Below are 20,583 nucleotides of genomic sequence, written 5' to 3'. Positions count from 1 at the left end.
TCATATATTTCTTTCTGACTTACTTCACTCTGTATAATCGGCTCCAGTTTCATCCACCTCATTAGAACTGATTCAAATGCATTCTTTTTAATAGCTGAGTAATAATCCATTGTGTATATGTACCACAATTTTCTTATCCATTCGTCTGCTGATGGACATCTAGGTTGCTTCCATGTCCTGGCTATTGTAAACAGTGCTGCAATGAACACTGGAGTACATGTGTCTCTTTCAATTCTGGTTTCGGCGGTGTGTATGCCCAGCAGTGGGATTGTGGGGTCCTATGGCAGTTCTATTTCCAGTTTTTTAAAGAATCTCCATAGTGGTGTTCAGTTCAGTTCAGTCGCTCAGTCGTGTCCGACTCTTTGTCCAACTCCATGGACCGCAGCCAGGCCTCCCTGTCCATCACCACTCCCAGAGTTTACTCAAACTCACGTCCATTGAGTCAGTGATGCCATCCAACCATCTCATCTTCTGTTGTCCCCTTCTCCTCCTGCTCTCAATCTTTCCCAGCATCAGGGTCTTTTCAAATGAGCCAGCTCTTCGCATCAGGTGGCCAAAGTATTGGAGCTTCAGCTTCAGGATTAGTCATGCCAATGAATATTCAGGGTTGATTTCCTTCAGGATGGACTGGTTGGATCTCCTTGCAGTCCAAGGGACTCTCAAGAGTCTTCTCCAACACCACAGTTCAAAAGCATCAATTCTTTGATGCTCAGCTTTCTTTATAGTCCCACTCTCATATCCATACACGACTACTGGAAAAACCATAGCCTTAACTACACAGACCTTTGTTGGCAAAGTAATGTCTCTGCTTTTTAATATGCCATCTAGGTTGGTCATAACTTTTCTTCCAAGGAGTAAGCATCTTTTAATTTCATGGCTGCAGTCACCATCTACAGTGATTTTGGAGCCCCCCAAAATAAAGTCTGCCATTGTTTCCACTGTTTCCCCATCTATTTCCCATGAAGTGATGGGATCGGATGCCATGATCTTCGTTTTCTGAATGTTGAGCTTTAAGCCAACTTTTTCAGTCTCCTCTTTCACTTTCATCAAGAGGCTTTTTAGTTCTTCTTCACTTTCTGCCATAAGGGTGGTGTCATCTGCATATCTGAGGTTATTGATATTTCTCCCAGCAATCTTGATTCCAGCTTGTGCTTCCTCCAGCCCAGCATTTCTCATGATGTACTCTGCATATAAGTTAAATAAGCAGATTGACAATATACAGCCTTGACATACTCCTTTTCCTCTTTGGAAACAGTCTGTTGTTCCATGTCCAGTTCTAACTGTTGCTTCCTGACCTGCATACAGGTTTCTCAAGAGGCAGGTAAGGTGGTCTGGTATTCCCATCTCTTTCAGAATTTGCCACAGTTTGTTGTGATCCACACAGTCAAAGGCTTTGGCATAGTCAATAAAGCAGAAATAGATGTTTTTCTGGAATTCTTTTGCTTTTTCCATGATCCAGGGAATGTTGGCAATTTGATATCTGGTTCTTCTGCCTTTTCTAAAACCAGCTTGGACATCTGGAAGTTCATGGTTCACGTATTACTGAAGCCTGGCTTGGAGAATTTTGAGCATTACTTTACCAGCATGTGAGATGAGTGCAATTGTGCGGTAGTTTGAGCATTCTTTGGCATTGCCTTTCTTTGGGGTTGGAATGAAAACTGACCTTTTCCAGTCCTGTGGCCACACTGCTGAGTTAATTTGCTGGCATATTGAGTGTAGAACTTTCACAGCATCATCTTTTAGGATTTGAAATAGCTCAACTGGAATTTCATCACCACCACTAGCTTTGTTCATAGTGATGCTTCCTAAGGTCCTCTTGATTTCACATTCAAGGATGTCTGGCTCTAGGTGAGTGATCACACCATCGTGATTATCTCGGTCTTGAAGATCTTTTCTGTACAGTTCTTCTGTGTATTGTTGCCACCTCTTCTTAATATTGTCTGCTTCTGTTAGGTCCATATCATTTCTGTCCTTTATTGAGCCCATCTTTGCATGAAATGTTTCCCTGGTATCTTTAATTTTCTTGAAGAGATCTCTAGTCTTTCCCATTCTGTTGTTTTCCTCTTTCTTTGCATTGATCACTGAGGAAGGCTTTCTTATCTCTTGCTATTCTTTGGAACTCTGCATTCAAATGGGTATATCTTTTCTTTTCTCCTTTGCTTTTCACTTCTCTTTTTTTCACAGGATTTGTAAGGCCTCCTCAGACAGCCATTTTGCTTTTTTGCATTCTTTTTCTTGGGGATGGCCTTGCTCCCTGTCTCCTGGACAATGTCAGGAACCTCCATCCATAGTTCAGTAGGTACTCTGTCTATCAGATCTACAGTGGCTGTTCTAGTTTGCATTCCCACCAGCAGTGTAAGAGGGTTCCCTTTCCTCTGCACTCTCTCCAGCATTTATTGTTGTAGATTTTTTGATAGCAACCATTCTGACTGGCATGTGATGATATCTCATTGTGGTTTCGATTTGCATTTATCTGATAATTAGTAATATTGAGCATCTTTTCATGTGTTTGTTAGCCATCTGTATGCCTTCTTTGGAGAAATGTCTGTTTAGTTCTTTGGCCCATTTTTTGACTGGGTCATTTATTTTTCTGGTATTGAGCTGCATGAGCTGCTTGTATATTTTTGAGATTAATTCTTTGTCAGTTGCTTCATTTGCTATTATTTTCTCCCATTCTGAATGCTGTCTTTTCACCTTGCTTATAGTTTCCTTTGTTGTGCAAAAGCTTTTAAGGTTAATTAGGTCCCATTTTTTTTAGGTTCCATTTGTTTATTTTTGCTTTCATTTCCATTACTCTTAGAGGTGAGTCATAGAGGATCCTGCTGTGATTTACGTCAGAGAGTGTTTTGCCTATGTTTTCCTCCAGGCTCACTTCTTATTCACATGAGCCAGCATCTCAGGCTGTATGGACACTGGCCTTTGAGGCATCCTTGCCCTTCCTGAGCTCTTCTCCACAGCTGGAGCTGCCAGAGGACCAGGCGCCTTGAGGATGCTTGTTCAACCACCGTCCCACGGGCTGCCGAAGTTTCGGCACCAGGGGCAGAAGGCCAGCTCCCTCCCTGACTCGGGCCAGCGGTAAGCACAGGCCCACCCTCCCCCCAGACAGTCTCTTCGTGGCCTTCATCTTGCTGGCCCAACAGAGGGGTCTGTTTGGGCCTGAAGATGCTCCCAGGGGCTTCCTGGACCATGGTCTCCAGTGAGTGCACATCCAGCCACTGCGTCCCCTCCCACACCCTCCACCACTTGCCGGGATACTGTTTCCAAGGCGATCTCATCACAGGTCAGAAGAGATGGCCCAGCCCGGGAGGGGGCTGCTGCTCTTGTACAGCAAACTTGCCAAGACAAGGCTCTTGTCTTATCTGTGACTGTGGCAACAGGACCTAGCGCAGCAACCAAGCCTCTTAAGGATGCACTCCATTAAAGCCACAACCATCGGGCTCCTTCTTCCTTCTGCAGACCAAGCTAATCTTCTTAGTCCTTCGGGGCTCTCTTCTAAAAATGCCCTTCCCCCAGCCCCGAAGAGCTCACCCAGCCCCCTCCCTGCCCCAGGAATCGGACAACATGCATCACGCATGTGAGTGTGCCTGGGCTGTCTGCCTGGGCTGGTCAACGTCCCTGCAGCCCCAGGAGCCTGGCCACAGCCCTGGTCATCAGGCCACATGTTCCAGCTCAGTGGCTCTATGGCTGAATGTGAACTGGGGCAGGTGGGTGGGACCAGTGGCGCGAGTCACGGATGGTGATGCCTACAAAAGAAAGGGCAGGCCCTCGGAAAGGGGGTTGAGTTCCAGGCTCACTTGTCTGTTATCCTGGTCTCCCATCCAGTGGGTGGAGGGCAGCAGAGAGAAAGAAGCCGGAAACAGAGATGGAGCTCATTCCAGACAATGAGAAATGCTTCAGGGGAAGTGAACAGGTGAGTCAAGAAGGAGTTGATTCCTGAGGGTCCTTCGGGATGAGACGGCAGGACCGCACCTCAGCTGAGCCTGAACGGTGGAGGAGAGCCTTGAACGGGGAACGGCCGGTGCCAAGGCCCCGAGGCAGCCAGGCTTGAGGTGTCTGAGGCTCAGCAGGAAAGCAGAGATTGGGAGGAGCAGTAGCAAAAGCACAGGCTGCAGTCACAACGGGGGTTCCAGAGACTCCGGAGAGAAGCCTGGGGCTTGTACTGAGCTGCATGGGAGACAGTCACCAGGGTCCTGAGCAGAGGAAGGCTTGGTCCCATGCACATTTTGAGACCTGAACGCTGGCTCCTGTGGGGAGAGTGTCCGACAGAGACGTGTGGAAGCAGAGGGGTTGGGGCAGCAGTCTCAGCTGGGAGGTCCTGTGGGTTTGGATGAGGAAGTCAGACATGGGGAGCAGGTTGGGAGGGACTATGATGCCAGTGGGTGGATGTGAGGCTTCAGGTAGAAGGAGGACCAAGGATGAGTCTGGGTCCAGGGCACAGAAAATGGACAAGTTGGGCGGAATTTATGAATTAGGGAGAACGAGTAGACAGCACATTAAAAAGCAGAGACATCACTCTGCCCACAAAGGTCTGTGTAGTCAAGGCTGTGGTTTTTCCTGTGGTCATGTATGGATGTGAGAGTTGGACCATAAAGAAAGCTGAGCGCCGAAGAATTGATGCTTTTGAACTGTGGTGCTGGAGAAGACTCTTGAGAGTCCCTTGGACTGCAAGGAGATCCAACCAGTCAATCCTGAAGGAAATCAACCCTGAAATACTCATTGGAAGGACTAATGTTGAAGCTGAAGCTCCAATACTTTGGCCACCTGATGCAAAGAACTGACGAATTGGAAAAGGCCCTGATGCTGGGAAAGATTGAAGGCGGGAGGAGAAGGGGATGACAGAGGTTGAGATGATTGGATAGTGTCACCGACCGATTCAGTGGTCGTGAATCTGAGCAGACTCCTGGAGACAGTGAAGGACAGGGGAGCTTGGCATGCTGCAGTCCATGGGGTCGCGGGGTCAGGCGTGACTTAGCAGCTGAACAACAGCGACGGGATAAGCGCACTTGGGACACGGCAGAGAGCAGGGCCCTGCACTCCTGGGCTCTACAGGTCTGTGCAAAGACGCCCCTCCCAACCCGGAAGGACTCTCAGAAGGAGCGGTAAAGGCTTCCAGAGGAAAGGGGGCAGCTGGCCCGACACCTCCCACAGCGGAGAGAATTCGTACGGACTCACGCAGACCAGTAAACACGACACCACAGTGAGCGTGACTGCACTGCAGCTGCCAGCACCATCAGGGACTTTACAGAAAAACAACAACAAAACGCCACATCATTTTGAGCAAAAAAGGCAATCACAGGAGGATGCACGAACTGTGATTACATTTATGTGAAATTCAGAAAGCGCCTAAACCCAGAAACACATTGTTAGACATAATGCTTATACGTAAACATGCTTCCGAAAAACAGCACAGCGGTGACGGGCCCCTATTCAGGAGATAATTATTCCTGGGGAGGGTCGCGGCTCCCAGGGATGCTGGGGTATGGAAACGGCTATTTTGGGCTCAGAGGGAGGTACTAGGGGGTCTGTTGTATCAGCGTTCTTTATACTTGGCATAAACATAGACATGTTTTTGTGTGCAGGCCGGATTGCCAGTTCTTTTCAAAGGAAGAGTGAGCTGGAGCTAACAGTGTGGATGGCAAGTGCATCTCGAGTGATGGGAGCTCCTCAGGGAAGGTGGCGCCAGGTAGGTCCCAGGGGAGTTTTCTAGATGGATCACCTAAAACAGGCCGGCTTGTCGATAGGAAGGGTTCACAGCTGGATCTGCACTGAGAAAATTCTGCACTCAGTGTGGCCCAAACGTCTTAACACCTGCTTGACGAGTTTTATCTTCATCCATAACATGAGTTCACGTGTGGGTAGCAAACTAGACAAAGTCCTCTCCTGTCTGTGTAAATCCAGTAAGTTTTCTCCTAAAAGCGGCTCGTTCTCCCCATTAAAAACACATATGTCTTTCTCACGGAAGCCAGCTGAGTCTCCGGCACTCTGGGGTGTGAGTAATTCTGCTGCAGCGGTATTTCTGCCTCTACAAACTTCTAAAATGTTAATATGTATTATGACATGTTTGATTAGAGTGGAGGAGTAAACAACTCCCGGGTAGAAAGAGAAGAGGCTGCATGCCCAGACGGCTGGGTTACTGTGGTTACACAGCCTGGTTCGGCAGCCGCGGATTCTGCTGATGCGACAGGCGGACGGCTCCGCAGAGGCCACGAGGACTGTCTGGCTTGGCGACTTTGCTGCCTGGTTATACAGCCTGGCTGGTAAGTTCCTGACAGAGGAAAGAAGAGTCACTTCCCAGCTGTTCTGTGGCAGGACAAAATGTTAAATTTAGACCATGAAATGGCTCTGGAAGCAAAAGAACAGGTGGTAAATGGCTTCCGAGGCAGATGGCACTTTTAATGGCTGTGTTCACCAGTCACTTGCTGAACCAGAGACCGTGGTGGTCACTCACGCTCTGCCTTTTTCACTTGAACGCTTACGGAATGGGGGGAGAAGTCTTAAAAATAGCTGCCGTCATTCTTAAAAAGGATCACTTTGTTTCATCAGACAGGAGCAGACGCTGGTGTGGCAAGGTGGTTTTACCCTCCCTACGGTGGGTGCCCACTTCACACCCCGCTGTAACATCGAGGGGTCCGCCGAGGGGTGCAGGTCAGAGGCCCCCCCGGAGAGGGCCCCCCTGGAGAGGGCCAGGAAGCAGGTCCTCCCCGCGGATCCTCTGGCACAGCTTCAGTTCTCCCCTGACAAACTCCACCTTCTCCTTAAAAACTAAAATATAGGATACAAGGCATGCTTTTCCCTGAACACGTTCCTTTCTCAACCTGAAAATTCCAAGGCTTCAGGAACAGTTGGGAATAAGGCGAAGCGCGTTAGCTGAGACCCGCTGGAAGGAAATGAAAAGGGCAGCCAGCCCTCCCCGTCTGCTGACCCTCTTTAACCAGCTGCCCGCCCACGTCTGAGTGTCCTCCAGTGAGGTCTCTCCAGGTGAGCCCTCCTCTTCCCACCCTTTCCCTGACCTCACCCCTGATTCAGGAGCAAGCATGAGAGAGACGGCGTCAGAAATTACAGCAATCACGTGAACAAGTGGAAGAGTCTGTATTCATCCCATGGAGAACGGACGCTGAGGTCCAGGCAATTGCTGGAGGGTTAGTCTTGGATGGTGCTTCAGGGCAGGCAGGGAGGGGACAACATGTCCTGCCAGCAGGTGACTCCCAGGCTGGGCAGGGGGGCGGCGACCACACAGACTGACGTGAGCCAGTGGGAGACCCCGGGGCGCGCGGGGTCGTCCGGAAGAGCAGTGGCAAGGACTAACTTGGCTGCACGTGCCAGCAATGCTCTCGAAGAGAAAACCTGCTTTTGAACTGAACTGGAATGGGTCAAGGGGTTCTCTAGGGTATCTTATTTGAAATCCTAAACCATGACCAAGGCATATCATTCAGTGGTGCTCGTGGCTGATCTTCTTTCCAGCACCAAGCCTTCTTTTGGGTCCTTCGGTTACTGGATCAGAACTCTCCAGGGAGCTTCTTCACACACTGATCCTGGTCTCCACCAGGTAGGTGGACATCTAGACCATGAACTAGGCCTTCTCCATGGAGGCACCTCTAACATCTGGGGCCAGATTATCCTTCACATGGGGCTATCTCAGAATGTCACATGTGTAGCTGACTCCCTGGTCTCTACACCAGCAACAACCACCAGGTCTCAACAAACAAAGAGCACTTCTGGCCATGGGTGAGAGTCCCTGGGAGCAAGCTTCCCTCCGCTGAGAATCACACAGCTAAACCACACAGGCCTCCTGAGGTTATCAGGCTTCTACTACCAAGCCAAGGGCACAAATAAAATAGTCTAAATCATTTATCTAAAACGGAATTATCTTCTAAATGGAAACAGGGTTACTCAACTGTAGATACATTGAAGTTTACACACTTTTGTGACTTCCCTCGTGGTCCAGTGGGTACAAATCCAACTTCCAGTGCAGGGAATACAGGACTGATCCCTGGTCGGGGAACTAGATGGCACATGATGTAGAGCAACGAAGCCCGTGCCCTGCAAGTACTCAGCCCTGTGCTCTGGCCCCCAAGAGCCATGGCTAGACATCCCAGTCCAGTTCAGCATCATGTGGCTGAAGTATTGGAGTTTCAGCTTCAGCATCAGTCCTTCCAATGAACACCCAGGGCTGATCTCCTTTAGGATGGACTGGTTGGATCTCCTTGCAGTCCAAGGGACTCTCAGGAGTCTTCTCCAACACCACAGTTGAAAAGCATCAATTCAAAAGACAGCGCAGGCGCCGCAGAGGAGTCTATGTGCTACAACTGAGACCCAACACAGCCAAATGAATTCATATTAAAATCAATTTGAATACGGAGCAGTCTTCACGGGGAGGTGATCCTCTGAGGCTCTGAAACCTTTGCTGGCAATGCCACTCGGTCCCCTCAGTCGCCCTCCCCCCACCAGCCCTCCTTCCTCCCAAACCCCTCCCTCCTCCTCCTCACCTGCCTCAAGTGGGTTAGGGGTCTCCCAGCAGAAAGCACAGACCTCCATTGAGAGTCAGGACCATCCACTCTTCAGTCTCACTGGATCTCATTCCATGGGCTGCTGACAGTGGTTAAAAGCCCACTCTGACACACACTATCTGCCCTCGGTCTCTTTCAAGTCTTGGTTTCCAGAAAGCACCCCAGGGAAACACTGGGAAGGGTTTCCCCATGGGCACGGGCAGTCCCTCTCAAGTGCCTTCTGCTGACGTCAAGAGGAGCGAGCCGGGGCAGCCGGACTAGGAGCAGCTGGTCCTGCTTCCCCAAGAACCGCTTCCAGGGGCAGCCCTGGCAGAAGCGCATGCGCCACTGATGCCTGGGACTGGCCAAAGAGCCCAGAGGGCGCCCACCAGGCTGAGGTCATCGGCCCAGACAGACAGCCCCAGTTCCACCCCTGCAGTTATCAGGGTTTCCAGGAGAGGGGGACCAACGCCCTCAGCACAGAGCCTATTTCAGCAGCCGCCTGTTGAGTGCGGCCCGTCGTGCTCTGAGAGCCACTTCGGCAGTCTTCTAGATCCACGGATACCGCCTTTGTCTGACTGAACACACATGATGGCAGATTTGATTATAGAGCCTTATAAAATGCCAACACGGAAAGACGCCCGATGAGTATGTCGCTTTATAAATCACAAGAGACATGAAGAGTGAAGCCGCCCCTGGGGTACACAGGGTCTGGTTTGGGGTTCTTTCTAAGATTAATTTGCTCAGAAAATAGTAAGTCATCCTTAATAAATGCCAATGGACTGATGGATTTTAACCAAAATCTTGACACAGCTGTAAATTATGTTCCACACAAGAGATCCGTGTGTTTTATTTATTCCCCCCATCACACCCAGAATGCATGTTCACTGACATGCTGTTCTTGAGAATACAACTTTTTATTGACCAACTAATTTACCAAATTAACACAGAAACACTCACGCCCAGGCCCAGCGTTGAGAAGACCACAGCACTTACACTAGGAACAAGCCCAGAAAGCCAGTAACACTCCCCCGTCTGGAAGTAATAAAACCAGGTTATCTCTAGTTCTCCCACAAAGATGCATTTGTGTGTGTGTGTGTGTGTGTGTGTGTGTGTATCACAATCCAGTGGTGTCTCTGTCACTGATAACAGAGCCATCAGTGATATAACCCTGGAGAAGGAAATGGCAACCCACTCCAGTACTGTTGCCTGGGAAATCCCACAGACAGAGGAGCCTGGCAGGCTACAGTCCACAAGGTCGCAAAGACTTGGACATGACTTAGCGATTAAACAAACAATGAAACAATACTAGTATACAATTCTAGGATTAACTCTAGTATAGAATCAATAATCCCACAGAATTTCTATCCAAGTCTTATTGTATCATGTGAAAAACTAGAACTCCAATAGATAGTACTAACTCACAAGACTCCAGCACTTGCTAAGTGTCCTCCAGATCAACCCTGCTTTTGTGACATTTAAGGACCGACCCAAACATGCACTCGCCAGGACGGCCGGGGCACACGCCTGCTAGTGACAGTGAGCAGGCACGCGTGTGCAAGCTGAGGACAACCAGTCCGGGACCAGGCCCTCCAGCTCCCTCATCCTCATCCCTCTCCTTCCTGAGACCCTCATCCTGCACCTCAGCTCACAACACCCGTGTCCGCCAGCCCCGCCTCGGCCCCGAGGACTTCGAACAGCAGGCCCACTGCATGGCGGACTCAGAGCCTTGGTGCCCCCTTGGCGCCCGGCCACGGGCTTTGGCGGGCCCCTGCACAGGCCCTGCCGTGATGGGGGACCCACCCCTCGTGCTCATAGCAGGCCCGGGCCAGCCCAGGAGGGACAGCTCAGGGAGACCGCAGGCGAGTCTGCGCTGTGTACTTTTTCATTTCATTAACTCGGATGCACGGTTCTTTTCCAGCACATTGCCTGTGCTTTCTTCCAAGTTCTGCCTCAGACAATTAGATATTTCTCTGTTATGTGCAACATTCCCATGAAGAGTAAGTAAAGGCGTGCCTCCTTTCTTCAAATGGAAACTTGACACTGTTTCATGGCAGGAAATGCCCAGGTTGACCCACTGACCCACGCAGCCTTGGTCAGTGGGACTGAGGTCCATGGGTGGTCTGAGGATGAGCACACCCGGGAATCCCTCCCCAGTGCGCCCAGCACCAGAACCCAGGAAACCATGGACCTGGAGGCCAGCAGGGGCCCCACCTGGGCTGCCATGCTGTGGACTCTCGCCAGCCCATGGCTCGGAGAGACGGGGCTGGGTACTTACCGGGGAAGGGTGCGGTCCGCAAGGGCATTCTGATGGGCGCCAGGGTCAGCAAGTGGCAGGGCTGCACCCTGGAGGGGGCCGGGCCCCCGAGCCCCTCGGGATCCATGGAGACCACGGCAGTGGCGGCGGCGGCGACGGCCACGGTGGGGCTGCTGCCCAGGGGCCTAAGGCTGCTGTGACAACCACCTGCAGAGGGGGACAGGGAGGTCAGCACAGGATGCCCACGTCCACCGCAGATAATGCCATTTCATCACAGAGCATGTGAGCACCAAGAACACAAGAGCGTGGTGACCCCTTTCTTGGAAGCCCATGACCTGGCCACTGTCCCTGAAATAAGCGTGATGAGCTCTCAACCCGCCCAGATGCCACCTGTGCACAGAGCTGTGTGCCCTCAGGGCCACAGTCTCCAGAGGACAAGCCTGCCTTAGACAGAAGGCACTTTGCTGCCGCTCACAGTATGAGGGTCAGTAAACAAAGCCTCTTACACGCTCACCTCCATTTCTACACAGCCACTAGGTCAACCAGTCTTCACTTGGTTGAATAGATGCCAAGCATGTTCTTGGTCTCAGGGACAGAGCTGTGCGTCTCACACTTTAAATAGCAAAGGGCACACTTGATGCCAGATTCCTGCGTTTCTGTTCATTTCTGTCTTTCTGTATTTTCCAAGTGCGCTGTGATGGCATTCACAGACTTTTTAAATTTAATTTTTTATAGAGCAGGTTTAGAGTTACAGACAACTTGAGCAGAAAGTGCAGAGAATTCCCACATACTTCCCTCTTATCACCCGCTTGGATCGGGTGCTACATTCATGAACCAACACTGATACATTATGACCCCAAGTCTATATTTACATTACAGTTCACCGTTCGTGCTGTACATTCTACAAGTTTCATCAAAGGCAGAACTAAAAACCCTGTGTGCTCTGCCTGTTCATCTCCACAAGCCAGAAATGACTGAACACAATGAGGAAGACATGTCAGAAGCTGAGACGGGCTGAAAGCAAGGCCTCTTGCACCATTCGTCAAGGTGTGAAGAACTGATGCTTTTGAACTGTGGTGTTGGAGAAGACTCTTGAGAGTCCCTTGGACTGCAAGGAGGTCCAACCAGGCCATCCTAAAGGAGATCAGCCCTGGGATTTCTTTGGAAGGAATGATGCTAAAGCTGAAACTCCAGTACTTTGGCCACCTCATGCGAAGAGTTGACTCATTTGAAAAGACCCTGATGCTGGGAGGGATTGGGGGCAGGAGGAGAAGGGGACGACAGAGGATGAGACGGCTGGATGGCATCACTGACTCGATGGACATGAGTCTGAGTGAACTCTGGGAGTTGGTGATGGACAGGGAGGCCTGGCGTGCTACAATTCATGGGGTTGCAGAGTCGGACATGTCTAAGTGACTGAACTGAGCTGAACTGAAAGCAAAGGAAACGTTCTTGAAGGCAATTAAAAGTGTTGCTGTAGAAGCTGCAGCAAGTTATTCAGAAGATCTAGCTAAGATAACTCATGAAGATGACTATACTAAATAATGTATTTTTAATGTAGGCAAAACAGCCTTCTATTGAAAGAAGATGGCATCTAGGACTTTCTTAGCTAGAGATGAGAAGTCAATGCTTCAAAGCTTCAAAGGGCAGGCCGACTCTCTTGTTAGGGGCTATCGCAGCTAGCCCCTAACTTTAAGTTGAAGCCAATACATTCACCATTCCAAAAATCCCAGGGCCCTTAAGCATTATGCTAAATCTACCCTCCTGTGCTCTACAAACAGGATAGCAATATCACATCTCTTTACAACAGGCTTACTAAACATTTGAAGCCCACTGCTGAGACCTACTTCTCAGGAAAAAAAAAAAAAACAGATTTATTTCAAAATATTACTGCTCATTGACAATGCTCCTGGTCACCCAGGAACTTTGACAGACAGGACATTAATATTCTCATGCCTGCTAATGCAGCATCCATTCTACAGCCCATGGACACAGGAGTCACTTGGACTTCTAAGTCTTATTATGTAAGAATTACATTTCATAAAGCTGCTGCTGCATGCTCAGCTGTGTCTGATTCTTTGCAACCCCATGGACTGCGGCCACCAGGCTCCTCTATCCATGGGATTTCCCAGGCAATAATACTCGAGTGGGTTGCCATTTCTTCTTCAAGAGGATCTTGCTGACCCAGGGATTGAACCTGTCTTCTGCATCGAGAGCTAAATTCTTTACCACTGATCCACCTGGAAAGCCCCTCAGAAGGCTATAGCTGCCATACATGATGATTTCTCTGGTGGATCTGGGGAAAGTCAACTGAAAGCCTTCTGCAAAGGATTCGCCATTCAAAATGTCATTAAGAATATCTAAGATTCCTGGGAAGAGATCAAACCATCAACCTTAACAGGAGTTTAGATGAAGTTGATTCCAAGCTTCGTGGGCGACTTTGAGGGCAGTAGGGAAGAAACCGCAGATGTTGTGGAAAGAGCGGGAGAATTCGAGTGAGACGCGGCACCTGAAGACATGCGTGAACTGTTGCACGTTTGTGCTAAACTTTATGGATGAGCACGGAGCTGCCTCTTAAGGATGAGCAGAGAGAGCGGTTCTTTGAGATGGAATCTACACCTGGTGAAGGAGCTATAACAACTGCTGAAATGACAGCAAAGCATGTTGACTATCGCATACACTTAGCTGAATAAGCAGTGAGAAGGTTCGGGAGCACTGACTCAAGTTTTGAAAGAAGGTCTACTGTGAGTAAAATGCTATCAGATGACACTGCAGGCAAAAGAGAAGTCATTCTTGAGAAGAAATAAACTTATGCAGCAAATTCACTGCTGTATTATTTGAATAAATGGCTGCTGCCACCCCAAGCTTTGGCAACATCACCCTGATCAGCCAACAGCCGTCAGCATCACACAAGTTCCTCCAGCAAAAAGGCCACAACCCGTGAAGGCTCAGATGACGGTCAGCAGTTATTAGCAGTAAGGTATTTTTTAATTAAGGAATGTACGTTGTTTTACACATAATGCTATTGCACACTTAATGGGCTGTAGGATAATGCAAAGATATTGTTTATATGCATTTGGAAGCCAAAACGTTGCTTTATTGCTGTATTTCTTTTATTGCAGTGGTCGGGAACCAAACCCGCTATATCTCCCAAGTGTGTCTGTTTGTATTTAAAGTCCCCTATGTCTTTTCGTGGCTAGAGGGCTCATTTCCTTTTATTACTGAGTAATATTCCACTGTATGGATATACCACAGTTCACCCATTCACCTGCTGAAGGCTTTCCTGGTTGTTTTTAAGTATTTAACATTACGAATAAAACTGTTGCAAATGTTTGTGTGCATGTTTTTGTTTGGACATGAGTTCTCAACTCATTTGGGTAAATATCAAGGAATGTGACTGCTGGGTCACACAGTAAGACACCTTTTGCTTTATAAGAAACTGCCAGACTGTCCGGCAAAGCGGCTGCACCTTTTCACTCCCCACCAGCCATGAAGCAGAGTTCACGTTGCCCCACAGCCCATCCGCACTTGGCGTCAGTGCTCTGGGTTTCAGACATTCCAGCAGGGCGCAGCGGTGTCTCATCGTCACACACAGATGTAAAGTCAGGGGAAAACCCACTGTTCAATATATATTGTCTTACTTAATAAAAACACATTATAAAAAGGTATAAAGTGGAGAAAATAGGTGTCTAAAAACATCCGCACAGCCCCCGCAGCTGAACACTGTGGACCTTCTGCCGTGTAGCCAACCAGAAGTTTCCAGAGGCAAGGTCTGGACTGCGCGCACACTGCCTGCACTGCTCCTCTACGAGGCATTAGAATAAACACGTCCCCCGTCATTAAATGGCCCTCCCAAGTCCAGTTATTAACTAGAGCCTAGTATTCCCAGCAATGGACCCAGCGCACAAAATTGCCTATTCACGTAACCAGCCACCATTACAGCAGGGGTTGCCCGGTCAATAGCTCTGCGGGCACAGATTCCGCCGGCAATGCTGGAGACACAGGAGACACAGGTTCAATCCCTGGGTCAAGGAGATCCCCTGGAGAAGGAAATGGCAACTGACTACAGTATTCTTGCCTGAAAAAAAAAACCCTATGGACAGAGGAGCCTAGTGGGCTACAGTCCACAGGGCCGCACAGAGCCAGAGTGACTAAGCATACAGTATAAATAAGCATGACTTATACGACTGTGTTTAAAAAAAAGTTACTTTCTGCATTTCGTGCCTAATCCAGGATGGCTGTTCAGGGTCAAAGCAGGGTGAGCATTTTAGGGTATGCAGGGTCAGTTTAATAAGGTAATTCTGAGAAAGCCCACACACGGTGAGGCTTCACACAAAAATTTCTTTGTAATTTCAGCTTCCCTCCTTCAGGACTCCTGTGTGTCATCTCACCGCCGGTGCTGTCAGTGGAATTTAACTCCTTGGCTGTGTTCAGAGTCAGGTCTGCCACTGTGACACAGGGCTTCAAAGGACTGCGATTCTTGAAGCCACGGTCGCTGACCTTGGTGGTAGGCTACTCTCGAATTTGTTGAATAACTGGATCTTTGGTTCAAAATGAAGATGGTCTTGAAGCAAAGGATGAGAGAGTAACTAAGAGTGAGTTGAACAGTTGCCAAGGCAAGAGCATTTTACAGATGGGCATGTGGGAACAGCTTTATCTTCGAGTGATTTTGCTGTCAAAAATGATGATTCAACCAAAGGAAAAAAAAAAAACCTTATCTGCCTCTTAAAAAAAAGAAAAAACCTCAGAAAGATAGGTTTTAACCTGCTTTGCATCCATTTGGATACATATAAAAATGCACCACTCACTAGTTAGAGCACAAAATTGACTGCATAATATCAGTGGAAATAGAAAGTTAATAATCAATGTTGCCAAAATTACTGTCATAATTGGTGGACGAGATGAGACGGAAAGAAGGGATCTTGTCACTGCCAGGCTCCCACCAGCTCAGCCTTGCTCAGGCGCATCGAGTGTCGATGCTAGAGCCAGGTACTAGGTGAGGGAGGAGGAGCTGGTTCCCGGCCTCCAAGACATGGAGCACAGGTGAGCGCAACCCGGGCCGGCAGCTGGAAGAGGCAGCACGTGCCGGGAGGGGAGCGGCTCAGGAGCCCCCTGTGACCCCTGTCTGGAGTCCAACACGGGCAGGAGTCACTGGCAGCGTCCCTCCCCTCTCCATCCCCCGGTGCCCCCAGGACAGGTGTTTATGGAGCGTCTCCACCTGTCAGACTGCACACAGCCTGGGGCAGGAAAGATGAGGCCATGGGAGGCACTGATGCAAAAGATGATCACCCGCAGGGACACGCTGCCCGTGGGCCCCAGCCAAGAGGCGCGCGGGGAGGACGGGCCCCGGGAAGCCAGCTGCTCCTCGGGAGAGGCCTCTGAGCCGAGCCTTGGAAGACGAGCAGGCACTCAATAAATTGTGTCAACTGATAAGTCATTATCATAACTTGCTTTCCCCAAAGGACTGCAGAGAATCCCTTAGTTGAGTAAATAAACTGAGATAAGAGGTCCAGCCAAAAAATAAGAAAAAAAAAAACTGCTAAGCCAGCTAAGAGATAAGCCAGAAATGCTCTCCCATAAGGATTACTTATAAAATCAATGTTTTAAGCAAAACAGTAATTAACCGTGTGCTTCCCTTGGAGGCGGCCGGCAGCCGCGGGTTCACCGGTCGGGCTCACGGACTTGTTCTGCCACTTCCGTCACGGCCGCCACCCCCCAGCCCCACCTCCGATGGCCAAACGTGCAAAGAAGCACTGCCTGCGCTCTCTGAGTGACCCCAGGGGAGCCACGCGCAGGAGCACCTCCACGGCCCTTGTTTGCAGCCAGAGCGTGGGACTCACCGCGATTCGGGGAACTCACAGGGGCCCTGGACAAAGTCCGCACTGACCCCCGGGCCAGACGTGTCTGCCCCGGGCAGGGTGGGTGCTGGGGCCCCTCTGGCTTAACACACCCTCCCTCCCCCTGGGCGGGCTGCAGTGTCGGCACGGGGGTCTCCTTCGAGCCGCCAGAGCCCACCCTGTGGTCCGCACGGGGGCCTTGGGTCACTGACACACCGAGGGAGGCCTCACAGGACATGGACCATGGGCTCCGTGCAGACCACTGGCCTCTCCCATCACCGTCCTCCAAACCCAGAGCCCAGCCAGCAGCTAGAGTCTGCTTTTCCCAGGATTCAACAGAAAAAAAAGGAAGAGAAAGGCCGGTGGCCCTGGGGTGGCGGGACAGACAGGGGCTCTGGAACCATCTAGGCTGAGCTGCCCGTCAGGCGCTGTGAGCTCTGGGGTATCCACGCGGGCTGGGTGGCCCAGTCTGTTCCTGTCTCCTGGGTTTTCTCTTGCTCTCAGGCCTGCCCTGGACTCTCAGCCCCAGGGTCTCCATCAGTGGCCGCGTTCGGGGGCGGGCAGGGGAGCGGCAGTGCTGGAGAAGACCCCCGCCGTGTCCCTGCTGTGGAAGGCCTGCACTGGAGGGTCCTCGGAATTTTGGCCACCAGCGGGCTGCAGGGTACGTAAGCCACTAAAGACCTCACTCCCGTATCCGTCCAGAAGAGCTGGGTAAAGGCCTCGCCTGGAGCATCAGATGCTGAATACACTGTGGAGAGGAAGACCCTTGTCTTGGGCTGCAGAGGGTGCGGCAGAAACAGCAGGACGGGGCGGGTCTTCTGATGACGAGGATGCGCGCCTGATGTGCAGGAGATGCCGTGCTCTCCGCTCGGCCACGGCCCCGAAGAACAGACAGTCATCAGTTTCTTTCTTTGTTCAGCGCACGATTCAGCTGCTGTGGAATCCTCCAGGTGAGCTATCTGCCAACTGGTCATAATTTCTGCAAACACAAGTGCGTGGTCGAGAGGAGACTTCACGCAGCTGTCCGCGTGCGGGGCTTCGCCTGTGTTCACACATGGAAGGCGGGTCAGGGGTCTTCAGTGACACTTGTGGCTTTGACACGTGAGCAGAGGGAAGGACAAGGGGATAGAGTCAGAACTCAGGCTCGTCCTTCCTGCCCTGTCCGCTGCGGGCATGTGTCCCTGCGTCCTGACCTCTAGCTGCGGGGAATAAGGAAATCCGTCAGCCTTTACCCGGCTGCTTCTAGAAAGAGCAGCGATGGGTCTTGGTGTCTACAGGACAAGCCAGTGCCCAGCTCCTGCCCGTTGTGTTTGATTCTGTTTGCCTTTCTTGGTGTTTGTCATTCTGGCGGTTTTCTGAAGGAGATGTCCAATTCCTGGTTTTGGTCAAGTTTTCCACATGCTGAGGAAGCAAACCCAGGAGCTGGGCTGGTTGGTCACCAAGCTCCAGGATGCTCTCATGCTGCCCCCAAAGTGTCTGTCTCTGGACCAGCTCTGGCTGTGTGTGAGCTGCCCAGGATGCCCACCACGTTTGTCTTCTCTGCCCCCCAACACCCAGGCAGCACCCCTGTGATGACGGAATCTGTTTGCCGGAACCCCACAGGGGTGGCGAGTCGGTGACCCTGCAGTCCAGCCACTGACATCACCCTGCTCCCTCCTCCAGACTGTGGCCCAGGCGTCCTAGTAACCTGAGCGCAGAAGAGACTCCGCTCCCCTTGCTAGGATTGCCGGCCGCCCACCACCGTGGAGTGAGCACCACCCCTTCCCGAGGCAACTCTTCCCGGCTCCCTGCAGCCCCCGGTTACACGCAGACCCACAAGGAACAGGGTCTCATACACACCGCCTCCTGCCACAGAGGGGGGCTCTGACACTGCCCCTGACCCAGCACCCACTTCATGCCCACTTTAGACGCAACCGCTGATGTGTGTGTCTGCCTCCCCAGGGGTCCCAGGGACCTGCAGTGCTCAGGCCCAGCCCAACCACGATAGGAGGGCACACAAGGTGGGGACGTTCTCAGAAAGCTCTCTGCTCCATCTTTCCTGGAAAGAAGAAAATACTGTCAGGATTTGCCCCCAAGCAACAGTCAGTGGTCAGAGGGCTCCCAGAACCCAAATGACAGTCTGCTGTGAGGAACGCCCCAAGAGAAGGAAAACTCTCCGTTCAAATCCCCCATTTCCTACCGTCTGGTGTCAAGAACAACCGCGTGTTGTCTTGGCCTGTCGTACAGGAGTGACCGTCCTCGGAGTCTCGTCCCCTCACTGCCCTGCCGGGCTGCCAGTGCACCAGCCTCGGGCTCCTAGACCCGGAGGCCCTGGAAAGCGAGGACTGGGAGCAGCATGTCTGGAAGGACCTACGTCTCCATATTCTAAAGGGTCATTCCGTTCCTAAAAAGACACTCCGTGCAGAGTCCAGCCTCTGGACCCACGGAGCAGGGTGATGTCTGCTCGTGGAGGACACACGAGTGTTGCCAGGGCCGACTCTGGATCCTCCATCAGAACCTTGCCCCCTGCCCCCCAATAGGAACTAAAGAAAGTGGAAGTGAAGTCACTCAGTCGTGTCTGACTCTTGGAGACCCCAAGGACTGTAGCCTATGAGGCTCCTCCGTCCAAGGGATATTCCAGGCAAGAGTACTAGAGTGGGCTGCCATTCCCTTCTCCAGAGTATCTTCCCGACCCAGGGATCGAACTCAGGTCTCCCGCATTGGAAGCAAGATGCTTTACCGTCTGAGCCACCAGGGAAGTCAATAGCAACTAAGGCGAACCTTTAAGTCCTGGTCTGGAGACCAAGAAAGGAAGCTTGTCTTTCAGAGAGAAAAGCAAAAAGCAGATGGAACCAAGATGGGAATGAACTTGAGCTCATTCTCTGCAGACGTTACTACATTAACAGCTCAATGTCAGGTACCAGTGGCCTTGACCAGAAATCACAGAACCAAAAACAGATGAACAAGGAAGGTTCCCCAGTCCCTTGGAACCCCCGCCTTTCCCAGGAGACCTCATTAGCCTCACGCTCCCCCCGTCTTTACTCTTAAAATCAAATCCCTCACCATGTGGACGAGAAGTCCATCTATGAACCAAGTCCCTGCTTCCCCATTCTTTGGCCACTGAATAAAGCTAATGCTCCGTGCATGTGTGTGCTAAGACACTTCAGTCTTGCCCGACTCTTTGCAGCCTCATTTACTGTAGTCAGGCTCCTCTGATCATGGGATTTCTCAGGCAACAATACCAGAGTGGGTTGCTGTTTCCTTCTCCAGGGGACCTTCCCAGCCCAGGGACTGAACCCATGTCTCTTATGTCTTCTGTATCGGCAGGCAGGCTCTTTACCACTAACACCATCTGGGAAGCCTGGCGCCGCGCAGGTTTCGGTTCCGGTTTTGTTATTCGGCTGCATGAGCCCAAGTGTGAAAGAACATTCTTCCCTGGAGCAGAGGGTCTCGGCTGGGTGAGGGGTCCATCGACTTAATTCTATAACACAAGCCTGGCTCCCAAGTGCGCATGTTCACTTCTGTTTGCCTGTCTCAGTTCAGTCGCTCAGTCATGTCTGACTCTTTGCAACCCCATGAATCGCAGCATGCCAGGCCTCCCTGTCCATCACCAACTCCCGGAGTTCACTCAGACTCATGTCCATCAAGTTGGTGATGCCATCCAGCCATCTCATCCTCTGTCGTCCCCTTCTCCTCCTGCCCCCAATCCCTCCCAGCATCAGGGTCTTTTCCAATGAGTCAACTCTTCACATGAGGTGGCCAAACTACTGGAGCTTCAGCTTTAGCATCATTCCCTCCAAAGAACATCCAGGGCTGATCTCCTTCAGAATGGACTGGTTGGATCTCCTTGCAGTCCAAGGGACTCTCAAGAGTCTTCTCCAACACCACAGTTCAAAAGCACCAATTCTTCGGCGCTCAGCCTTCTTCACAGTCCACCTCTCACATCCATACATGACCACTGGAAAAACCATAGCCTTGACTAGACGGACCTTTGTTGGCAAAGTAATGTCTCTGCTTTTGAATA

General features: G+C 50.9%; 1 protein-coding gene across 1 annotated transcript in view; it reads right to left on the bottom strand.

Annotated features, from left to right (window-relative positions):
* The window catches only part of TCERG1L (transcription elongation regulator 1 like), a 201,097-nt gene that overhangs the window by 149,488 nt on the left and 31,026 nt on the right, over window positions 1-20,583 (bottom strand). Inside the window, exon 4 of the mRNA XM_027529121.1 lies at window positions 10,765-10,950. Coding sequence (XP_027384922.1) covers window positions 10,765-10,950 — 186 coding nt within the window. The remainder of the gene's footprint in view (window positions 1-10,764; window positions 10,951-20,583) is intronic.

This window comes from Bos indicus x Bos taurus, chromosome 26 (assembly GCF_003369695.1).
Source record: "Bos indicus x Bos taurus breed Angus x Brahman F1 hybrid chromosome 26, Bos_hybrid_MaternalHap_v2.0, whole genome shotgun sequence".
Taxonomy (NCBI): Eukaryota; Metazoa; Chordata; class Mammalia; order Artiodactyla; family Bovidae; genus Bos; species Bos indicus x Bos taurus.
Note: the sequence above shows the minus strand (reverse complement) of the source record. Positions and strands in the feature narration are given on the sequence as shown.